Source organism: Sorex fumeus, unplaced genomic scaffold (genome assembly GCF_029834395.1).
Source record: "Sorex fumeus unplaced genomic scaffold, SorFum_2.1 ptg000006l, whole genome shotgun sequence".
Lineage (NCBI taxonomy): Eukaryota > Metazoa > Chordata > Mammalia > Eulipotyphla > Soricidae > Sorex > Sorex fumeus.
The window spans coordinates 26,788,857-26,809,393 of NW_026606063.1; the positions used below are offsets into that span (position 1 = coordinate 26,788,857).

Consider the following 20,537-nt stretch of genomic DNA (forward strand, 5'->3'; position numbering starts at 1 on the left):
CTTGGGTGTGTGGCCCAAGCTCTTTTAAGGCCCAAAGGGGGGCTGGAGTGATAGCATAGCGGGTAGGGCGTTTGCCTTGCACAGGGCCAACCTGAGCTCCATTCCCAGCATCCCATATGGTCCCCTGAGCACTGCCAGGGGTAATTCCCGAGCACAGAGTCAGGAGTAACCCCTGTGCATCGCTGGGTGTGATGCAAAAAAAAAAAAGGCCCAAAGGAAGAGGGTAACTTACTCAAATCCACAAAACAGATTGGGGATTGGAAGGGGACCTGGAGTGCACCAGGACCCCCCTACACATCCACCCACGTCCTTGGAAAATGCTTACTTTATCTGATCACTCCTTACAGGGAGCCCTGAGGCCAAGAACAACCCACACCCTAAGGGTGGATCTGCTGAACTTTGCCTTCCAGGGCAGGATTACAAAAGACAAACACGAAAGAGGCCCCCAAACCCTTTCAATCTCCAGGACAAGTTTGGGGATGGGGAACGTTCCCCACTCCAAAAGAGGGCTACATGCTTAGAGCCACCAAATTTCCTTTCACCGAGGCTCACTATCCTAAGTGCTCATTGCTTATGACTTCGTTGGTGTGTTGGGATTTAAAGCGCGCAGAACGCCAAGTGTGCCTATCCCTGCTGCCAAAATGCGTGCATGACGTTTCACTGAGGGGCACACAGCGGGGACAACGCAAAACGCACCCATCACTGCTGGCGCCCAGGCTCACGGTGCAGCGCCCCGCTGCTGAGCGACTGCCTAAATCTTGCCCCCAGAATCTTTCCATCCACCACCAAGTGAGGCGGTACCTGGTTATGTCAGACCCCGGTTAGCTGGAGGCTGCGGCTTGGCAGCCGGGCCGCGAACTTGCCCGACGACCTATAACCCCTCCCTTCTGTCATATCTATACACCTTTTGCACGGTGCGGTGGAGCAGCGCCAAGGTCCTTTCCCCGGGGAACCCAGGCGGAGTACACGTGGCTCACGGAGCGATTGCCGCGCGCCCGGGGTCTCCGCTCCGGTCACGGGAGAGTCTACGCCCGGAGGAAGATCCGTCCTGCATAGCACCGGCAGCGGTCCTGTTGCAGCTGCACTCACCGCTGGTGCAAGCGCGCGCCAGCCGCCTCGCGGCGCGTGGAGCTGCAGGCCCGGGAGCGGGGCGAGACGGCGGCGGCGGCGTGCGCATGCGCGCGCTCTGGCTGCCGCAGGGCCGGGAGGGGCGCCCGGCCCCTGGGGGCGCGGCGGGCTGGCCCGAGCGGCGCAGGCGGGGCTGACGTCGGAGCACCCGCGCCACGCCCCCAGAGCGCCGCCGGGGTTCCCGATTGGCTGCCGTCGCCTCGCCCCGCCCCTTCCCGCGGAGGACGCCCGGACGGAACCGATCGCGGCTGGTTTGAGCTGGTGCGTCTCCATGACGACACGCGCGGGGCTATAAGTAGCGGCGCGGCAGCGCGGCGGCTTTGTCAGTGCCCAGAGCCTCCGCCGCCGCCGCCTCTCGGCCTGAGCTCCGGCGCCAACCTCGGGCCGGCGGTCGTCCGCGGGAGCGAGCGAGGCGGCGGGCGGCGGACGGGGGCGGGCGGGCCTGCGAGCGCGGCGGCGTCTCCATGGGGCCGGCCCGAGGCGGCCGTGCGCGCTGAGGTGAGCGGGACGCGGCGGTTGGGAGGCCGGGAGCGGGCGACGAGCACGTGTCGCTGTCGCCGCCGCCGCCTTCGCCGCTACCGTCGTTGTCGTCGTCGTCCGCGGGGCCTGCGGGGGCCTGAGCGCGTCCGCGGGCTGGGGACGCCGCCCGCGGCCGCCGCTGCCACAGACACGTGGTGGCCGCGGCGGCCCCGACCCGCTGGGCGCCTCGCGGTCGCTCCGTCCCCCTCACGTCCCTCCCCGCGGCCGAGTTTCCCCCCTCATTCCGGACCGCGCCGAGGTGAAACGACGCGCCGAGACGGAAGTTGCCCGGGAGGCCCCGGGGGTTCTCTCAACGGCCAATATTTGGAGCCTTTCTTTTTTTTTTTTTTTAAATATTTTCGAAAGAAAAAAAATAATAATCATTGGGCGAGGCCGGTAGCAGGTGCAGGACGGGAGCGAGGTGCGCCCGGCGCGTCTGAGGCGCCCGGCGTCTCCCGGGGCAGGCGCGGCCGCCTTTCCGCCTCGGTGCCCCGGAGCCCTGTTCTTAGTCTTCGATTCCTTTTCTTTTTTTTTCTTTTTAATTTTCCTGCGCGGTGAGCCCGAGCACGGGTCCCGCCGGAGCGGGCGCCCGGAGCCCGGTGGGAAAATGCAAAGCGCCGCTGCGTGCGTTCAGGAGCTCGTTAGCCCCGGGGACGCCGGCGGCTGACTTGGGTGGCTGAAGAATGAGCCGGTGGGGAGGTGACGTCGGGAAGGGAAAAAAGGAAAAGTCTTTTCTCTATGGAGAAGAAAAAAAAAAGCGGATTGTGTTTTTTTTTTTTCCCCCCAAAGTCCCGCCTCGTGGGTGCGAGAGCCGGCGGCGAGCGGCTAGGCAGGACCTCCGGGGAAGACAAAAGAAAGGGGCCGAGAGAAGTTGGGGCAGAATGGAGTGGGCTCGTGAGCAAAGTTTGGGCTGTTTTTTTTAATGTATTTATTTACTTTTATTTGTTCCGGTCTCTTACCCAGTTGGGAGTCAAGGAAATTGGCTCTCCGAATCTGCTCGTGGATTTTTTTTTTAAAATTTTTAAGTAGCTCAGTTGTGTTCGGAGTTACAGTGTTCTTAGGTGAAATTTCTTTGTAGCGCATCTTTAAAAAAAAAAAATCAAAGAGAAAAGCGAACTGTTTGGTGAGGGTATATTGGTGAAGGAGGAGCTTCCCAAGTGCAGGCGAGAGGAAGGTAACTTAGCAGGACCCTTAAATAATCCAGCTGTCACCTTTGGTGCTGAGTTCCTGTTCTTTTATGGACAGAAATGGGTTTGCTGGCAGCAGTCCTTGCTTTTTCCCTTCTGCCTATTTAGACGACCTGGGACAATGCCCGTGGGAAAAGAACATGCTGATGGATTCTTTAAAAAAATAAAAAAAAAGAACAGGTTCTGCCCTGCATGGGTTTGGATTTATGGCAGGTCCGTCCCCCTGGGCCTCTCATAGTGCCCCATGCCAGAGCAAGCTGCGGCCCGGAACCACTGCCTGGCCCTTACCCATGGGCTGTGGGCACTGATGCGGGTCGCACAGGAATCCCTACCTGGCTGAAATGAGTAGATTGGAGTCCCTGATCGCAGGATAACTGCCCGGTGCCAATGTCACATTCCGGAAGGCCAGGAACAGTGGCTATTATTGTCTAGGGCTTGACTGTCACTTACCCATATTCATTCATGCTTGTTTCTTATTCACAAAGTTAGCCAAAAATTGACTCATGTGACTGCTAAGCAAATATTAAAGTCCCTGTAAGGGGCAGTTGGAATTGCCAGAATCACTGATTTATTTGAGCAGTAGCGCTGGTTCAGGAATGCTAATTTCTCTTAAGATGCAGTAACTGTAATTCATTGTTTAATTGGAGAATGCCGTTTTTAAATATGTGCCCAGTGTAAAAAAAATTGCTTAGAAAATTCTTGGGTAATGTACTGTGCACGCAGTAAATTGAGGTCCTGGATAGTTCCATGACCATTACTAAAAATGTCTAGGACTTAGAGAAAGTTGGAAGTGCTTAGTGTCTCTGAATAATTATCGGGCTCTTTTAGATAAAACAGTAAAATACTGACTAAAAAATAAGTTGTTCAGCGTTTTTCCTGTCAGTGAGCAAGGTGCAGAAATTACCTGCAGTTTTTAGTACTGATTTTTGTGCTGTGTATTTTGCAATTCTGCACTATGTTTAGTGTCTTTGTTTTGAAGTGTGTGTGTGGGGGGGCACACCCTCAGTGCTCGGCTTACCTCCTGCAAAGCAAATGCTTTACTGTGAGATGCTATACTATGTCGGGAATTGTAGTATGTTGTTTTGAAAAAGTCGAGTGTGTGATGTGTTGGTTTATGAATTATGCGAGTGACACCTTGTGTTCCTAATGTGGGCCACAAATTCTGTGTTTCTCAGAACATACCCACGCTGCATTGAGGGCACGCACATCTTCAGCAGGGCTGGGATTTCCTGGACAGCTTGCCTTTGTGAGAAATCTGGCAATTTCTTTAAAGGTCATCGTAGTTTCCATGTAAGTATTCTTGATGGCTAAAGCTTTCTCTAGTTGAGGATTACACAAGCTTCTAAGTAAATTTCACCAACCTGTTTGCAGTGTTGTGCATCAAAGGAACGTCCAGAAACCATGAACAACTTTAGTAATGAGTTTGACTGCCATTTCCTTGATGAAGGCTTCACTGCCAAGGACATTCTGGACCAAAAAATCAATGAAGTTTCTTCTTCAGTAAGTACGAGTCTGTAGGCGGTGTACCTTGCGAATCGGGGCAGATGAGAAGGGAAATTTTGCTGGGGTCTTGGAGGTGTTCTGGAACTTGCCAAACCTAGCTGGGAGTTGACAGTGACATTAACAATCAGATTCATTGGGACTGGTGGGAAGGAAGAGAGTCTACTGCAAGTGGGACGTGGGACACCTGAGAGGCTGCTCCTGAGATCTCCTCACTCTTCCTTCAGGATGACAAAGATGCCTTCTATGTTGCTGACCTAGGAGATATTCTAAAGAAACATCGGAGGTGGTTAAAAACTCTTCCTCGGGTCACCCCCTTTTATGCTGTCAAATGCAATGATAGCAGAACCATAGTGAAGACCCTTGCTGCTATCGGGGCAGGGTTTGATTGTGCCAGTAAGGTAGGCAAAAGCGGTTTTTGTATTATATGGTGTATGGGACCAAATGTTGTGTGAAATGGGCCCTGTGATTGTTTATTGGCTATAGGTTGCATCACATATTCCCTCTTTTTCAGAATGAAATACAGTTGGTGCAGAGTCTCGGGGTACCTCCAGAGAGGATTATCTATGCAAATCCTTGTAAACAAGTGTCTCAAATTAAGTACGCCGCCAATAATGGAGTCCAGATGATGACATTTGATAGTGAAGTTGAGCTGATGAAAGTTGCCAGGGCACATCCCAAGGCAAAGTGAGTTACTCCTTGTTGGAGGAAGGGTCAGAAATGTATTGTAGACCATCAGACAAAACTCAGCAAATGACCCTATGATGGCTTAGAGCAGAGGGTCCCAAATTTTGTCCCCCTGCCCCCGTTTCAGAAAAAAATTCTGAAGTTCCCCATGAAATCTGCCTCGAGCCAAACCAAAAGCCCTCCCACCACCCTCTGTATTGTGCAGGGGTGTGCCCCCAGGACGAATTGCTCCTTTGGCTTGGAGACCTAGTAGAATATAGCTGAAATTGTATTAATAAAAGCCTCTCCAGTTCAAACCAAGGGTTTGGCTGTCCCCCTGGTCCCCTGGGATCCTTTCTATCTGGGAAAAGGGTGTGGGTCCACTGCTGGCGTGGCTGTGCAGTCCTCGCAGTAGAGGTTGGGTGTTACAAAGCTGGGGACTGCCCACCAAGTGCAGTACACTAGGTAGGGCACATGCAATGCCAAGGTCATGTTCATTCCAGCCCTTGGAACTCTCACCTCAGCCCTCTGTTTTATCCTTGATTATAAGTGGTCTGGTGGGAGAAATTTGATGCACTTTTCTTGCTTCTAGGTTGGTATTGCGGATTGCCACAGATGATTCCAAAGCAGTTTGTCGTCTCAGTGTTAAATTTGGTGCCACACTCAAAACCAGCAGGCTGCTTTTGGAACGGGCAAAAGAACTGAACATTGATGTCATTGGTGTCAGGTGAGATTTTGATAATGGCATGATAAGAGGCTGAAATACTAAGTAATGCAAGTTTCCACAGGTTTATTTCCTCTCAAACTCAGAAATGGGCCTGGTATGGTAGTATAGCAGGTAGGGTGCTTGCTTTTATGCAGCCCACAAGGAGTGTTCCCTGAGCACAGAGCCAGAAGTAACTCTTGAGTGTTGCCGGGTGTGGCCCCAAAACAAAAAAAAACTCAGAAATCATAAGAAATTGCATATTTTCACTCACTGTTTTGCTAATATTTTAATCTTGTTTTAAATTTTTAAATAGCAATTATTCATTTCACTACATATCCATAGTGATTCCTGAGTGCAAAGCCAGGAATAACCCCTGAGCATCGCTGGGTGTGACCCAAAAAACAAACAAACAAAAAAAGAATATGCTTTCAGGGCCGGAGCGATGGTACAGAGGGGTAGGGCATTTGCTTTGCATGTGGCCAACCTGGGTTTGATCCCTAGCATACCATATGGTCCCCCAAGTACTGCCAGGAGTAATTCCCGAGTGCAGAGACGGGAGTAACCCCGGAGCATTGCTGGGTGTGACCCAAAAAGAAAAAAAAAGCTTTCATATATTTTAGTGAATTTGTATTGGTGATAACATTGTTTTTTATTATATATTTGTGCATTAAAAAAAGAAATTGCATATTTTTTTGTTGCAGCTTCCACGTGGGCAGTGGCTGTACTGATGCTGAGACCTTTGTGCAGGCCATTTCTGATGCTCGCTGTGCCTTTGACATGGGGGTGAGTGTGTGTGTGTGTGTGTGTGTGTGTGTGTGTGTGTGTGTACACATACATATATAGTGCATTGTGAGGTGGGATGGGCCTGTAATAATGGTCTTAATTCTAGGATTAAGTTTGTAGACATTATAATGTCTTACAGAAGCTTAAGCTCCTAGGCATGACTTGACTAGATGCATTTGTGACTGTTCTATTGACTTCATTTTGTTGGCTCTAGGCTGAGGTTGGCTTCAGCATGTATCTGCTTGATATTGGTGGTGGTTTTCCTGGATCTGAGGACGTAAAGCTTAAATTTGAAGAGGTAATGTATAACGACGTGAATATGCTTAACAGATATTCTGGCAAGTTCCTTTTGGAAGATAAAATGTCTTTATGCTGTTTTAACAATCTTAAGTATATATATTTTGGTGGGGGGTATTGTTACAGTTACAAACTTTTCATGATTGGGTTTCATCAGCATATACAATGTTCCAATACCTATTCCTTCACCGGGGTACATTTCCCACCACCAAAGTTCCCTGTTTCCCTCTTGCTACCCTTCTTCCCCAGCCCCAGCCTGCCTCTATGGCAGACACTTTCTTTCTCTCTTGCACACTCTTTCTTTCTTTCTAGGCATTATGGTCTGTAATACAGGTACTGAAAGGTGATCGTGTATGTTCGTTTACCTCCTTTCAGCATTCAGTTTTTGTCCAGAGTGACAACAATCATTGTCATAATAGTCACTTCTCTATCCTAACTTCCTCCCCTCGATTCGACTTTATGTATATATATTAGTGACTTCTATGCTATTTAAAGTGCTCAACAGTACAGCTTTTGACTTGCATATGTGAGAGCTGAGTTTGGTCCCTGCCACCATAGGAAAACCAATTTGTTTTTCTAAGTGTCAGTTTCTCCCAAAAGTTTTAGAAAATAGTTGGTCACATTTAGAAATGTGGAAATTGGGTCAGAGAGATAGTACAGCAGATAAGACTCTTCTCCTTGCACATTGCTGACCTGTGTTCCATCCTAGCACAACCCATATGGAGTAAACCTTGAGTACTGGTGTGTGTGCACCCTTCCAAATAAATGAAGGAAATGTGGAAGTAGGGAATAAGTTTCACAGGTCACCCAACTAAGAGGGTTGGAGCGATAGCACAGTGGGTAGGGTGTTTACCTTACACGTGGCCAACCCAGGTTTGATTCCTCCATCCCTCTCTGAGAGCCCGGCAAGCTACCAAGAGTATCCTGCCCACGCGTCATAGCCTGGCAAGTTCCCCGTGGCGTATTCGATATGCCAAAAACAGTAACAAGTCTCACAATGGAGACATTACTGATGCCCGTTTGAGCAAATCGATGAACAATGGCAGGATAGTGCTACAGTGCTACCCAACTAAGAAATGGGTGGGGGTTAATGTGTGAGTTTTGTCAAGACTTGTACCTTGTACGCCATTAATAAAATCATGGTCATGTTAATAGGCTAGAAAGGGTATCTGGAGGGGAATTAAGAGCAGTGATTGACTGGTTTTCTGAGAGAACTGCTTCCTTCACCTAATGATTGATTTCTATGTCATCACTGACTGCTCTTGTCTGTCACTCTTAGATCACCAGTGTAATCAACCCAGCACTTGACAAGTATTTTCCTTCTGACTCGGGAGTGAGAATCATAGCTGAGCCGGGAAGATACTATGTTGCCTCGGCATTCACACTTGCAGTTAACATCATTGCTAAAAAACTTGTTATAAAGGAACAGACTGGTTCCGATGGTATGTATGAAGGATGAATCATTGCATGCATAACTGAAAGTTGATATAGAAAAATAGTAACTGAGGCTAATTTAACCACCTTTCTAGATGAAGATGAGTCAAGTGAACAGACCTTTATGTATTATGTGAATGATGGAGTATATGGATCATTTAATTGCATCCTTTATGATCATGCACACGTGAAGCCTCTTCTGCAGAAGGTACTTCAAAATATTATTCTGTAGGAAACAGGTATGATGGTGGTTAATAACAGTTGTAACTAGTTTTCTCTTGAATGTAGAGACCCAAACCGGATGAGAAGTATTACTCCTCCAGCATATGGGGTCCAACATGTGATGGCCTGGATCGTATAGTTGAGCGCTGTGACCTGCCTGAAATGCATGTGGGTGATTGGATGCTCTTTGAAAACATGGGTGCTTACACAGTTGCTGCTGCTTCGACCTTCAACGGATTCCAGAGGCCCACTATCTACTACGTGATGTCAGGGTCAACATGGTTAGTGATCACTGGGTGTTTATGGGTCTGCTAGAAAAGTCACTTGAGTATTCTTTAATTTGATCTTCTCCAATTGAAAAGAAAATTGTGTGTCAGGGATGTGGCTCAGTAGCACTGCACCAGAAAAGGGGGGGGGGGACACATTTTTGCTAAAGATTCAATACAGTTTTGGTTTATCTTTGGTGCTACTCTGAACCTGGGTCATTCCTGGCTATTGGGCACTGAACCTGGGCTTCCTGACTGCAAAGCAGGTGTTCCACTGAGTTCATTGAGCTGCCTTCAGTCTTAAAGTTTTGGTTTTTGGTTTTGGTTTCTCATGTCACACCTGGCTGTGCTGGGTGACCGAGCAGCCTTCCTCATGTAAAGCGTATGCTCAGACTGATGGCTTTCTCTGGCCCAAGTTTGTTTTAAGCTTGGTTTAATATGCTGCTCTGCAAAGTTTAGGAAATACAAAGGGAAGGGAAATCCATTTGCATGTAACAAGTGTTTCAATTAACAAATGTGACTATTAATGAAAAGATGTCACGGTCCACGGTCCTCCCGTTGTTCATCGATTTGCTCGAGCGGGCCCAGTAACGTCTCCATCATGAGACTTGTTGTTAACTGTGTTTGGCATATTGAATACGTCACAGGGAGCTTGCCAGGCTTTGCTGTGCGGGCGAGATACTCTCGGTAGCTTGCCAGGCTCTCCGAGAGGGGCGGAGGAATCGAACTCAGGTCGGCCATGTTGGCTGCGTGCAAGGCAAATGCCCTATCCGCTGTGCTATCACTCCAGCCCCAATGAAAAGATGATTCCAAAGAAATGGCTGTAAAGATACACTGATCTCTTCTGATGACCTAGTGACCAGGGAAATGGTCCTGCCCTATTATGGGATGGGTGATTCAGGTTTCTGACTCTGCACTTTTGTCTCTATCTCACAGGCAACTCATGCAGCAGATCCAGAGCTGTGAGCCCTCAGAAGCAGAGGAACAGGATGTCAGCGCTCTGCCTGTGTCCTGTGCGCGGGAGAGTGGCATGAAGCGGCCCCCAGCAGCCTGTGCTTCCACTAGTATTAATGTGTAGATTCTACTCTTGTAGCTCTTCACTGCAAGTTTAGCTTGAATTACGGGATTTGGGGGACCATTTAACTTAATTACTGCTAGTTTGGAAATGTCTTTGTAAGCAGGGAGGGTTGACACAGATGCAACAATATGAAGACTAGGAGATGGGTCACACTTATCTGTGTTCCTATGGAAACTATTTGAATACTTGTTTTATATGGATTTTTATTCACTTTTCAAACATGCTACTAAAGAGTGCCCCCTCAGCTGCTAGAGCGCAAGCATTTGTAGCTTGGGCATTGGCAGAATGGGAGTACTAAAGCTTAGTGTCCTCATCTGTTTTAAAAATAAAGTATCTTGAAATAATTAGGCATTGGGAAATTTTTAGTGTGTCCATCCACACCGCTCACTTTGAATGTGTTTTATGAATGGGAATTCTCATTCCTGTAAACATATAAGTTGATGGTTTTCATTATTTTGAAAATCCTTAGAAATGAATGCCTTTGTGTTTTGTTCCAAGTGACAGGAGTCCCGCGAAATTTGCTGTGGACTGACAAAGATAGTGGATCCTAGCTCAAAGGAAGGTAGAAGGGAGAGCTTGGAGACATCTTGCCCTGGTATTCATCTGAGCACCCAGCCCTTGCCCCACTCAGTCAGTGGCAGCAATGAACTTCAAAGGCTCAGAGCCCCTGGATAATTGGCTGACCTGTTCCTCTCAATGACCAGTGCTCATGAAAGGCATTGAGACCCTCTACTCCTGCTTACAGAGCCCACAGGCTTCGCCTTCTCACCCTGACTTCACTCCCAGGACAGATTGTGTCATGCACACGTTAGGACTGTAATAAATTTGACAGTCAACGTACTTCAATAAATCCAAGAAGAATTATTTCGTGTTGTAGATCTTTACATTCTCTTCTCACATTGCCCACTTGTCTTATGTTCTAGTCAGCTTGTATCACCTCTGCAAAATGGTGGCAGGCTTCCATGCTGTCTGACAATTTGGATCTAGCTGCAGACCGAGGAAGAAGGCAAATGAGCGACAGCTCTACTGTAGCAGCCCCTGGTCTCACCAGTCTCAGAGCAGCTGCATGAGGGATGGCGTAAGCACACACTGCAGGTGCAGAAGGGACTCTGGCCCCCAGCTGAACTCTACTACTACTACATCCACCTGGGAGTTGAGAGGAGGGACTTCGCTGTTCTAAAGAGCCACCTCCCCCAAGATAACTCCACGTGGCAGGCACAGCGCTCGCTATTTCTGCTAAAGTTAGCTTGTCACCAGCTCTGGTCTCCCAAGAATATGGCTTTAGTTGCCAGAACATGAATAAAGGCTTCACAGGAGCCACAAAGAAAGTGATTCTGCCCAGAGTCTAAGAGGGCGGAAAGAAGGCTTTAATCAGCAGTCTGCCCTATTTCCTGTGAGCGCATCCTTTTCTGGTCCCCACTTCTAATGTGCAGAATAAAAGGACTGGCCTTGAGTCTGTATGTCTGCCAAGAAACCAGCCAAAGTTGGACACCAAAGGCTTGGTAAATTAGATGCCACTTTAGAGGGGAGGGATGAGCAAGAGCCCAGTGACTATTTGAGCTGGTTTGAAAAGTAACACTGCAGCATTGTAAGGGCTTGCACACTTCTATCTGGGAAAGACCACTCAGATCAGCTGTGGCCCTGCCTGTGGGGACAAACAGTCCCAGTTAGCCCCAGGTCACCCAGGAAGCAACTGACCTAACTTTGTCTCCCACCTGGTGAAGCCATTCAGGCCTTTGGAGGCCAGCCTTGTAGAGGTGATGCGAGTCACCTGGGCCAAAGGATCTAGTTCCACCACCACCCCCCGTCCCCTACCCCCGACACCGGGGAGTGAGTTTGGCAAAAGAGAATCAGACCTTGGACAGTTGGGTGTAGACATTACCTGGGTTCCTCATAAATCCTTTCATTCATACCGAGCCGGGTTCATTCACAGAGAGGTGTTTGGAGGCTTATGGCTCTGGGTCTTCACTGTGGTACTGGTGGGGAGGAACAGCTTTTCCCCAGGGCACAGGGGGCCTAGAGAAGCAGCGCTGCAAGCTCAGGTTCTGCTTCTGAGTTACTCGGAACATCTTAATGGATTGTGGCTGGGTGCAGACGGGCCTGTGCTCCTTGCCCCAGCACACGCAGCAGCACCGGAAACAGCACTGCTCTGTGTGTGGGAACAGGATGCATAGCTCAAGGCTAGTGCAAGGCCCTAAGTGTGCTTTCCCCCTCCTTTCTGATCTTGAGTTATGCCTGTTGCGTCCTCTTCCCCCGGAGTGAGCCCATGGTGGTGCTGGGGAGACCATGTGCAGTGCCAGGTTCAAACCAGGGTTACCCAGATGCAAAGCAAGAGTCTTAGTCCCCATTCTCTTTCCCTACAAGGCCAAGTTTGATTGCATAACCCCCACCCCAGCACTACCTGGAAAAATTAACAAAAATGTAAAGGGGTCAGAAACAGTACAAGAGTACAAGGCACTGCTCTGCCTGTTTCATCTCTGATGGCACCCAGCCCTTCAAGCATTTTTGGGTGCAGCCCTGAAGGGCCCTGAGCAGTACTCTCTGCACTTTGGGGGCTTACTCAGATGCAAGAGCAGAATGGGAGGAAGTGACCGACATCAGCCAGCACTGACCCAGCAGTTCTGCCAGTCAGCTTGGCCGATCATCACCAGTGGCCTCCAGAGGTCCTGAGCAGTACTACATGGGAACTTCCTCTCCCCTTCCCCAGATAAAAAAAAAATTGGGGGGCCAGAGTGATAATACAGCAGCTAGGCCACCTTGCACACAGCCATCTCAGGTTTGATCCCCAGGCTCCCATATGATTCCCTGATCCCTAGCAGGGGTGATCCCTGAACACAGAGCCGGAGTAAGACCTGAACACAGGTGGGTGTGGGTGTCCTAAAAACAACAACAAAAACCACCAAAAAATAAAGGCAAAATTTTAAGTATAACTTGTTGGTCCCAACCCAGAGAGGAGGCTGTACTAGAAAACGTGGGCAGCGGGTAACTCCTGGAAAAAGTTTTTAGTAACAGATCACAAAACACAAAATGTTTGAGGGGCTAGAGCGATAGTACAGTGGGGGAGGGCCTTTGCCTTACACACAGCCAACCCGAGTTCGATTTCCAGCATCCCCCAAACACCACGAGGAGTAATTCTTGAGTGCAAAGTCAGGAATAATAACCCCCTGAGCATCGTCGGGTGTGACCCAAAAAGCCAAAAAAAAAAATTGAAATTTAAAATTTGAATGGAAAAGTAGCAAAGTAGACACAACAGGGCCTGAAGGTGCCAACGACACAGAGGGACAGGACAGAAAAAACAGCAGAGTGGCCAGCCTGGGCCCCCTCTCAGGGAAGAAACATTAGGACCTAAGGTAGAACTTCTAGTGAGTGGCTTAGCCTCAGCGCGGGCTGGACGTGGGACTCAGAACATTCACCAGGCTGGTCACCTCTGCTGCCTCAGCTCAGTCAGATGGTTTGGGGTGCTCAAGTCTCAAATGTGCCTCAGTCTGCATCAAAGGTATGCCCAGAGCCCAGGGAAGACAGTGCATCCTGTCTCTCCCCGTCTATGTGATATGCACCCATCGTGTGTGTGTTTGGGGGGGAGGGGGGATTTGCTGAAGCAGTGGAGGCCTACCTGTCCTCTAGCCATGTGTGCCCCACAACCCCATGGTGACCTCATGTTCTTGTCCAGATTCCAGCCTTACTGAGGTTTCTCAGTCATCCTAACGGGCTGGGAGCACGGCTCTGCAGTGAGGTTCTCCGGCCATCCGCCTGCCCTGTAGTGGCTCTGGAAGGCTGCTCCGAGCCACTTCCGGGCTCCACTGGAGGCGGGGAGATTAGCCCTTTCCAAACCGGGGTCCCCAGGGGAACAGGGTGGGCAGGGTGCTTTGCATTTGCTTCTGCCGTCGGATTCCCAGGGTGGTGCGTGTGATGGAGAGTGGGCCTGACCCAAGATAACCACCGCAGGGAGCCCTAGGAGAGGCAGCTGGGTGGCGGCCTGGTCTCCGCCAGGGCAGGGCCGCCCCCCGTTTACTGCACCTGGGCACAGCAGGAGCAGCCCAGAGCACAGCAGAGGCTGTGCGAGCCTGCCACTGACCGCTCCAACTGCCTCGCTGCCTCACTGCTTCACTGGAGGAACGGGCGAGGCCATCAAGCAAGGCCCAGCATTTGGTGCCCTCGCAGCGCTAGGGAAACTCTGACTGCTATTGTGGGGAGTGGGAGGTGTTTTGCACCCTCACTGCTCACTCTATTTTTGTCTGGGGGGGGGGGGGGGCACACCTGGAAATGTTCAGGGGTTTGCACTCTTGGCTCTGCACTCAGGAATCACTCCTGGCAGGACTTGGGGGACCATATGAGTTGCTCCGGATCAAACCTGAGTTGGCCACGGGCAAGGCAAGCTCCCTACCTGCTATACTATCGCTCCAGCCCCATCACTGCCCACTCTAATTGTGGAGGGTCATGACAAGGTGAGCTGTGCTTCTGGCTAGCTCCGGGGTTGGGACACTGCAGGAAACCTTAGTCTAGCCCTTCTCCAGACTGGGCAGAGAGGTGCGGGCTAAGCCCTGGGAGGTGGGGCATTGGGGGTACAGGGGAGGAGGTGTGGGGGCCAGGCTGAAGATGGCTCTGGATCAGGTACCCAGCCCTAGGGCAGCCCAGTTTGGATCTCTGACCTGTAAAGGTGTGTAGGTCCCATGGCTATAAACAGGATTGCAAAGTGAGCATGGCAAAGAGGTATCGTGAACGAGTACACGAATAATGTACAATTTAACTGCCTTATAAACAGGAGCGATGGTACAGCGGTAAGGCGTTTGCCTTGCGCACAGCTGGCCTGGCAGAGCCGGGTTCGATTCCTCTGCCCCTCTAGGAGAGCCTGGCAAGCTACCGAGAGTATCTCGCTTGCACAGCAAAGACTGGCAAGCTCTCCATGGCGTACTCAATATGCCAAACACAGTAACAACAAGTCTCACTATGGAGACGTTACTGGGCCCACTCGAGCAAATCAATGAACAACAGGAGGACCGTGACTGTGACCGTGATAAACAGGAAGTCAGGGTGCTGGGCTGACCTCAGAAAAAATCAAGCCCCCAGTAGAAACAAAGAACATGAGAACTATGCAGTAGGACACATGCCACTTGAGGGGTCTGGGGGCTAGAACAGGAAGGTGTCAACAAGGATGGTGGAAGGCAGCATTCAACAAGGAACTGAAAATATGAATTAGGTGTGAAACCCTCTCAGCACCAGTATTGGAAACCACAGTGCAAAAATGTAAAAAAAATAAAAATGAAAAAAAAAAGTCTCTTGTAAAGCCGGGTGGGCAGTGGTGGAACGAAGTGAATACTGGTGAAGAGATTGGTGTTGAAACAGTAGACACCTGAAACCCAGTCACAAATAACTGTGATTTCACAGTGGTTAAGTTTTTGTTTTTATTTTATTTTATTTTTTTGCTTTTTTTGGTCACACCCAGTGATGCTCAGGGTTTACTCTTGGCTCTGCACTCAGGAATCACTCCTGACATTGCTCAGGGAACTATATGGGATGCTGGGAATCAAACCCGGGTCGGCCGCATGCAAGGCAAATGCCCTACCCACTGCGCTCTCGCTCCAGCCCCACGGTGGTTACGTTTTAAAAATATTTTTTAGTCACTGTCACTGTTCTCCTGTTGTTCATCAATTTTGCTTGGGCAGGTCCAGTAATGTCTCCATCGTGAGACTTGTTGTTACTGTGTTTGGCATATGAATACGTCAACAGGGAGCTTGCCAGGCTTTGCTGTGTGGACAAGATGCTCTCGGTAGCTTGCTGGGCTCTCTGAGAGGGGTGGAGAAATAGAACCTGGGTCGGCTGGGTTGGCCGTGTACAAGGCAAAAGCCCTACCCCAATTTTTTTTTTGTTTAAAAGAAAGAAATCCAAGCCCTCCCCAGGTCTCAGACTCCACTCTTGTTTATATGACAGGGACAAAAGTTTTCTCAGCCCCCCCCCCCCCCCCACTCCTGCCGCCCTCTGGTGCCACACCTGTCAGAGCTCATAGGCTATTCCTGGTTCTGCATTCGGGAGTCACCCATGGCAGTGCTTGCAGGGACTCAGGCAGGGGCAGGGGCATGGAAGGCAAGTGTCATGCTCCCTAGTCTCTCTCCAACCTGTAGAAAGTAGCTAAATTGGCTCTGACAGCTGGTTCTCAGTAGTGTAGGGACCTCAGACAGACAGGGATGGCCCTCCCAGCTGTGGCCACCAGAGGGCAGCAACGCCTGCAGCTTGGGGTCCCTTAGCCACGCAGGGTTGAGTATGTGCTATTACCGACCTCTAGGGAATTTAATGCAAGGTGTCAGACCCCCACCAAGAAAACCCTCTCCCTGAGGCTGACCCCCGACCCAGCCCCAGCGTCTGCCTCACCCAGAGCCCAGCTGGTGGCTCCCGACAGACTGGACTTGTGCAGTGCCAGCCTGTCCTGGAGTCGGGGACACCCCAGACATCCTTGGAAGGGCCACATCTGAGCCCCGCCTCCAGTTTCGTGCCCCACCCTGGTTATGGGAGTGGGCCTGGCTTCCTCCAGGAAGCCTGATAGTCCCCAGCCAAGGGCTGAGGCTCTCAGGGGTTTCCCAGGAGCCATCCTCAAAGGTCCCTATCTGCTGTCTCTGCACACCGGCACCTGGTATCCAAGACGGTCCAGCGCCTTGTCCCCTCTTCCCAGTCCAGGTCTGGGATCTTTCCAAGCTCCCCAGGGGTGCCAGGTTCAGGCCCCTCCCCGACCCCATCCCACTCCTCCCATCTGGAGAAATAGGGCCCACTTGTACCCCTCTCTAGAACCAGAGCTTCTGAGAGCAGCAGCAGGGTCTCCCCCAGGCCTACAGCTCTGGGAGGTCAGGGTTGGCATCTGGGCCTCTGGGCCCTGCCAGGTGGGGGACATGGAGGGGAGGAAGCTCCTGCAGCTCTATGCCTTAGGGTCCAAGCAGGCCACTTCAGGTGGCAGGGAACCCCCCCCCCCCCCACACACACACACACACACACTTCCTAGGGCCTCCTGCTGAGTCTGAGCCAGGCCCAGGTTCTGGGCAAAGCCCACCGGAAGTGAACTAGCAGGTCAGTACTGGGAGCAGTGCTGAGCGGGGACCCTCCCATGAAGCCTTTGGATATGCCTGCAGCAAGCGATGAAAATGAAGGTCGGGACAGTCACGGTCAGCCCGGCTGGGGATGGCCTGGTGAGGCTGTTGGAACACCCGGGCACCTCCTGACCAGGCAGGACCATCAAAGGTTCAGGTTAGCCACTGGGTTTAAGCAGACACGTGCCCCATGCCCCTTCCCAAGGGCACTACTCATTACAATATTCCACAGGGACAGCTGCCCTTGGAGGTGGCGCCTCTTTTCTTTTGCTTTTTGCTTTTTCTTTCGGAGGGGGTGTCACACCCAGTGATGCTCAGGGGTAACTCCTGGCTCTGTACTCAGGGATCACTCCCGGTGGTGCTCAGGGAACCATATGGGATGCAAATGCCCTCCCCGCTGTGCTATCTCTCCAGCCCCTCATGCCTTTCTTTTCTTTTTAATTTTTTAATGAATCACCGTGAGGTACAGTTACAGCCTTACAAACTTTTGTGCTTACATTTCAGTCATACAATGATCGAGTACCCATCCCTCCACCAGTGCCCATTCTCCACCACCAATGATCCCAGTATCCCTCCCACCAACCCCACCCCCATCTCCCCCACCCCACCCCGTCTTTGTGGCCGGGCATTCCCTTTTGCTCTCTCTCCTTTTGGGTGTTGTGGTTTGCAATAGAGGTATTGAGTGGTCATCGTGTTCGGTCCATAGTCTACTTTCAGCCCGCATCTCCCATCCCGAGCGGGTCCTCCTACACCCTTTACTGGGTGGTCCCTTCTGTCTGAGAGCAGCAGCAGGGCCTCTGGACCTTGCCAGGTGGGGGACATTGGGGAGGGGGCTCCTGCAGCCCTGTGCCTTTGGGTCTAAGCGGGCCACTCCAGGTGGCAGGGAAGCCCCTCTCCCTGGGGCCTCCCGCTGAGTCTGAGCCAGGCCCCGATTCTTTCTGAGCTGGTGTCCCCTTCTCTGTCTGAGCTGCCTTTTCCCCCAGCATGGGAGGCCGGCTTCCAAGCTGTGGAGCAATCCTCCTGGTCCTAATCTCTACTATCCTTGGGTGTAAGTCTACCATTCTGTTATATTCCACAAACGAGTGCAATCTTTGTCTGTCCCTCTCTTTTTGACTAATTTCAGAGTAATGCTCACCTCCCTGAAACCCAGACCAGCCCCAGCCCCAGGCCCTGCACTGAGGCAGGTTGAATACAGCCTGAAGCACTTCCCCAGGGCACCACGCAGAGCTGCACCCTGCACCCCATCCCCTTCCCAGCACCAAGCCCACCAGAGGAAGTGGGAGGTCTCGGGGCTCCCGGCCAAGGAACTGGCCGACTCTAGCCAGGAGCAAATGGAACTGGCCAAGGAATTCTGGAAAGTTCTCCCCATCCAAGAAAGAACACAGGGCTTCATGTGTCCATGTAGAGCTCCAGGCCGGTGTGCGACCCCCAGGAGACAGGGGTGAGCCCGACAGCAGTCTGTGGGGCTGGGAGTGGAGGATCTGGGGTCCTCGAGGACAGGCTCCAGCTCTGAACAGTCCACCCCACAATGAACCCGCGGGCTCCATCTGCAGTCGCTGGTTCAAGTGCTGGGCAGGCGTGCCTGCTGCCCAGGCCACCTGCTCCCTGCTGGCCTCACCTGGGGTGTGTGGTGCTGCCGCCTCGGGTCAGGGGAAGCTGAGAGACGTGGACGGAAGCATGACTGCAGCCTGTGGAACTCAAGTCTTCTCCCGTTTTGTTTGCAGGGGTGGGAGGTGTCACACCTGGCTGTGTGCAGGGCTTATTTACTCCTGGCTCTGTGCTCAGGGATTACTTCTACAGGTAATCCCAGGATGCTTGGGATCAGAAGTGCTTCACCCGCTTTATTAATAGCTCGGGCCCATGCTCACCTACATTCTACAAGACACACACACACACACATACACACACAAACCATGCTCACCCATATTCTTCAAGGCGCACACACACACATATCCCACACTCATATTCCTCAAGGCACACACACACACACACACCCCACACTCACTATTCTTCAAGTCACACACACACACACACACATACCCCATGCTCACCCATATTCTTCAAGGCACACACACACACACACACACCACACTCACTCATATTCTTCAAGTCACACACACACACACACATACCCCATGCTCACCCATATTCTTCAAGGAGCACACACACACACACACACCCCACGTTCACCCATATTCTTCAAGGCACACACACACACACACACACCCATGCTCACCCATATTCTTCAAGGCACACACACACCCCACGCACACACCCCACGTTTACCCATATTCCTCAAGGCACACACACACACACACACCCCACGCTCACCCATATTCTTCAAGGCATACACACACACACACACATGCGCACACACACATACACACACACAGGGTGGCTCTCTCAGCGGAAGGAGGGTCATGGGGACGCACCAACACCAAACCACTCAGAGACTTGGGTTGACAGGATCATTTTTAATACAGGAAATGCCAGATCACTGGACAGCGACAACAACGAACCCTTTATAGGAGCCGGGGCGCGGGGCCTCGGGCGTGCATGCGTTTCCTGTGGAGACGGAGAATGCATAAATACCACAAAAGAACCAGGCTCGGAGGGGGCACGGGCCACGGAGGAGCCACGGTGCAAAGGTGATCGAGGCATGAACACACAACCGACACGGCACCAGTCACGGACACTCCACCTGACGCGTCACTGAGGGACTCAGAGGAAGGAGACCACAGTACACGGACATGCAGGAGGCGCTGGGTGCGGCCATGCACAGGAAGGGCTTGTCCGGCGACGCTCCCTCCGCTCCGGTCCCCACCTCGCCCACAGAGTCAGTCACCGCCCTGCGCTCACCGAGGAAGCCAGCCAGCCTGGGCGCGCTTGGAGAAACTGCCTGGGGTCCCCCCGCAGGGGGTGTCCTCCGGGCTGCCTGTGCGTGCAGAGGTGGCCCAGGCGTGCAAGACCCCCAGGGAGTCTGCGGGGTAAACATCCCGGGGAGTCGCCTGGGAGGGATGGAGGGGTCTGGGCGGGGACCGCGGAGGACTGGGGTAGGGAAGGGGTGCGCAGTCCGGGAAGGCAGGGATGACCGAGGCGGCGGCCGCTTCTGCAAGCTAAGCTTGGACAGCGGGACAGACGGACGAGCCTGTGCTTCTCCTCGACTGCCCGGGCCGGGGTCCCTCAGAACTGGCTGGCGCTGCTGGGGTCACACTGCAGCAGCCGGACGATGGAGGGGTCGCTCTTGGCACCTTTGATGAATTCTTCCAGCGACAGTTTGCCTGCAGGATGATGAGGGACAAAGTGAATGGAGTGATGGGGGCCGGCTTTGGCCGTCCTTCCTGTTCTGACCCCTCCCGATCAATGGGAGGCAGCCTTGGGGGTGGGGGCGACCCCCAGGAGCCCCAAGTCTTTTTGTCGTTGCTTCTGGGACAGACCTGTCGTACTCAGGGCTCACTCCTGGCTCTGCACTCAAAGATCACTTCTGGCAGGGCTTGGGGGACCATATGGGGTGCTGGGGATTGAACCCCCAGTCAGCCTACCCGCTGGTAGGCCCCACCCTCTGTACTAGGGCTCAGCCCCTGAAGCCCAAGTCTTGAACCTCCCCGAAGCCACAGGCCTTGGAGCTCCACTCTCTGCTGGGCTTTGGTGGGAACACTTCCTGCCACTCCTGCCCTC

General features: G+C 52.0%; 2 protein-coding genes and 1 non-coding gene across 5 annotated transcripts in view; 2 read left to right on the forward strand and 1 right to left on the reverse strand.

Moving 5' to 3' along the window:
* The first annotated feature begins 1,449 nt into the window (after positions 1–1,449).
* On the forward strand, positions 1,450–10,135 carry ODC1 (ornithine decarboxylase 1). The gene is made up of 12 exons (XM_056124102.1): positions 1,450–1,626; positions 4,010–4,124; positions 4,206–4,334; positions 4,562–4,735; positions 4,849–5,021; positions 5,593–5,727; positions 6,408–6,489; positions 6,704–6,787; positions 8,066–8,228; positions 8,316–8,428; positions 8,509–8,723; positions 9,645–10,135. Exons 3-12 carry the CDS (start codon positions 4,236–4,238, stop codon positions 9,784–9,786), a joined length of 1,380 nt encoding a protein of 459 aa, XP_055980077.1. The 5' UTR covers positions 1,450–1,626; positions 4,010–4,124; positions 4,206–4,235; the 3' UTR covers positions 9,787–10,135.
* LOC130038325 (small nucleolar RNA SNORA42/SNORA80 family) lies at positions 3,025–3,158 on the forward strand. The gene has a single exon (XR_008794664.1). It is a non-coding gene; the product is annotated as a small nucleolar RNA SNORA42/SNORA80 family (small nucleolar RNA).
* A 9,178-nt stretch (positions 10,136–19,313) lies between the features above and the next one.
* Positions 19,314–20,537, reverse strand: part of HPCAL1 (hippocalcin like 1) — an 84,643-nt gene continuing 83,419 nt past the window's right edge. For all 3 annotated transcript variants that reach the window (XM_056124122.1, XM_056124113.1, XM_056124127.1), the window contains exon 5: positions 19,314–20,140. In XM_056124122.1, the coding sequence (XP_055980097.1) occupies positions 20,043–20,140 (98 nt within the window). In that variant the 3' untranslated portion in view covers positions 19,314–20,042. The remainder of the gene's footprint in view (positions 20,141–20,537) is intronic.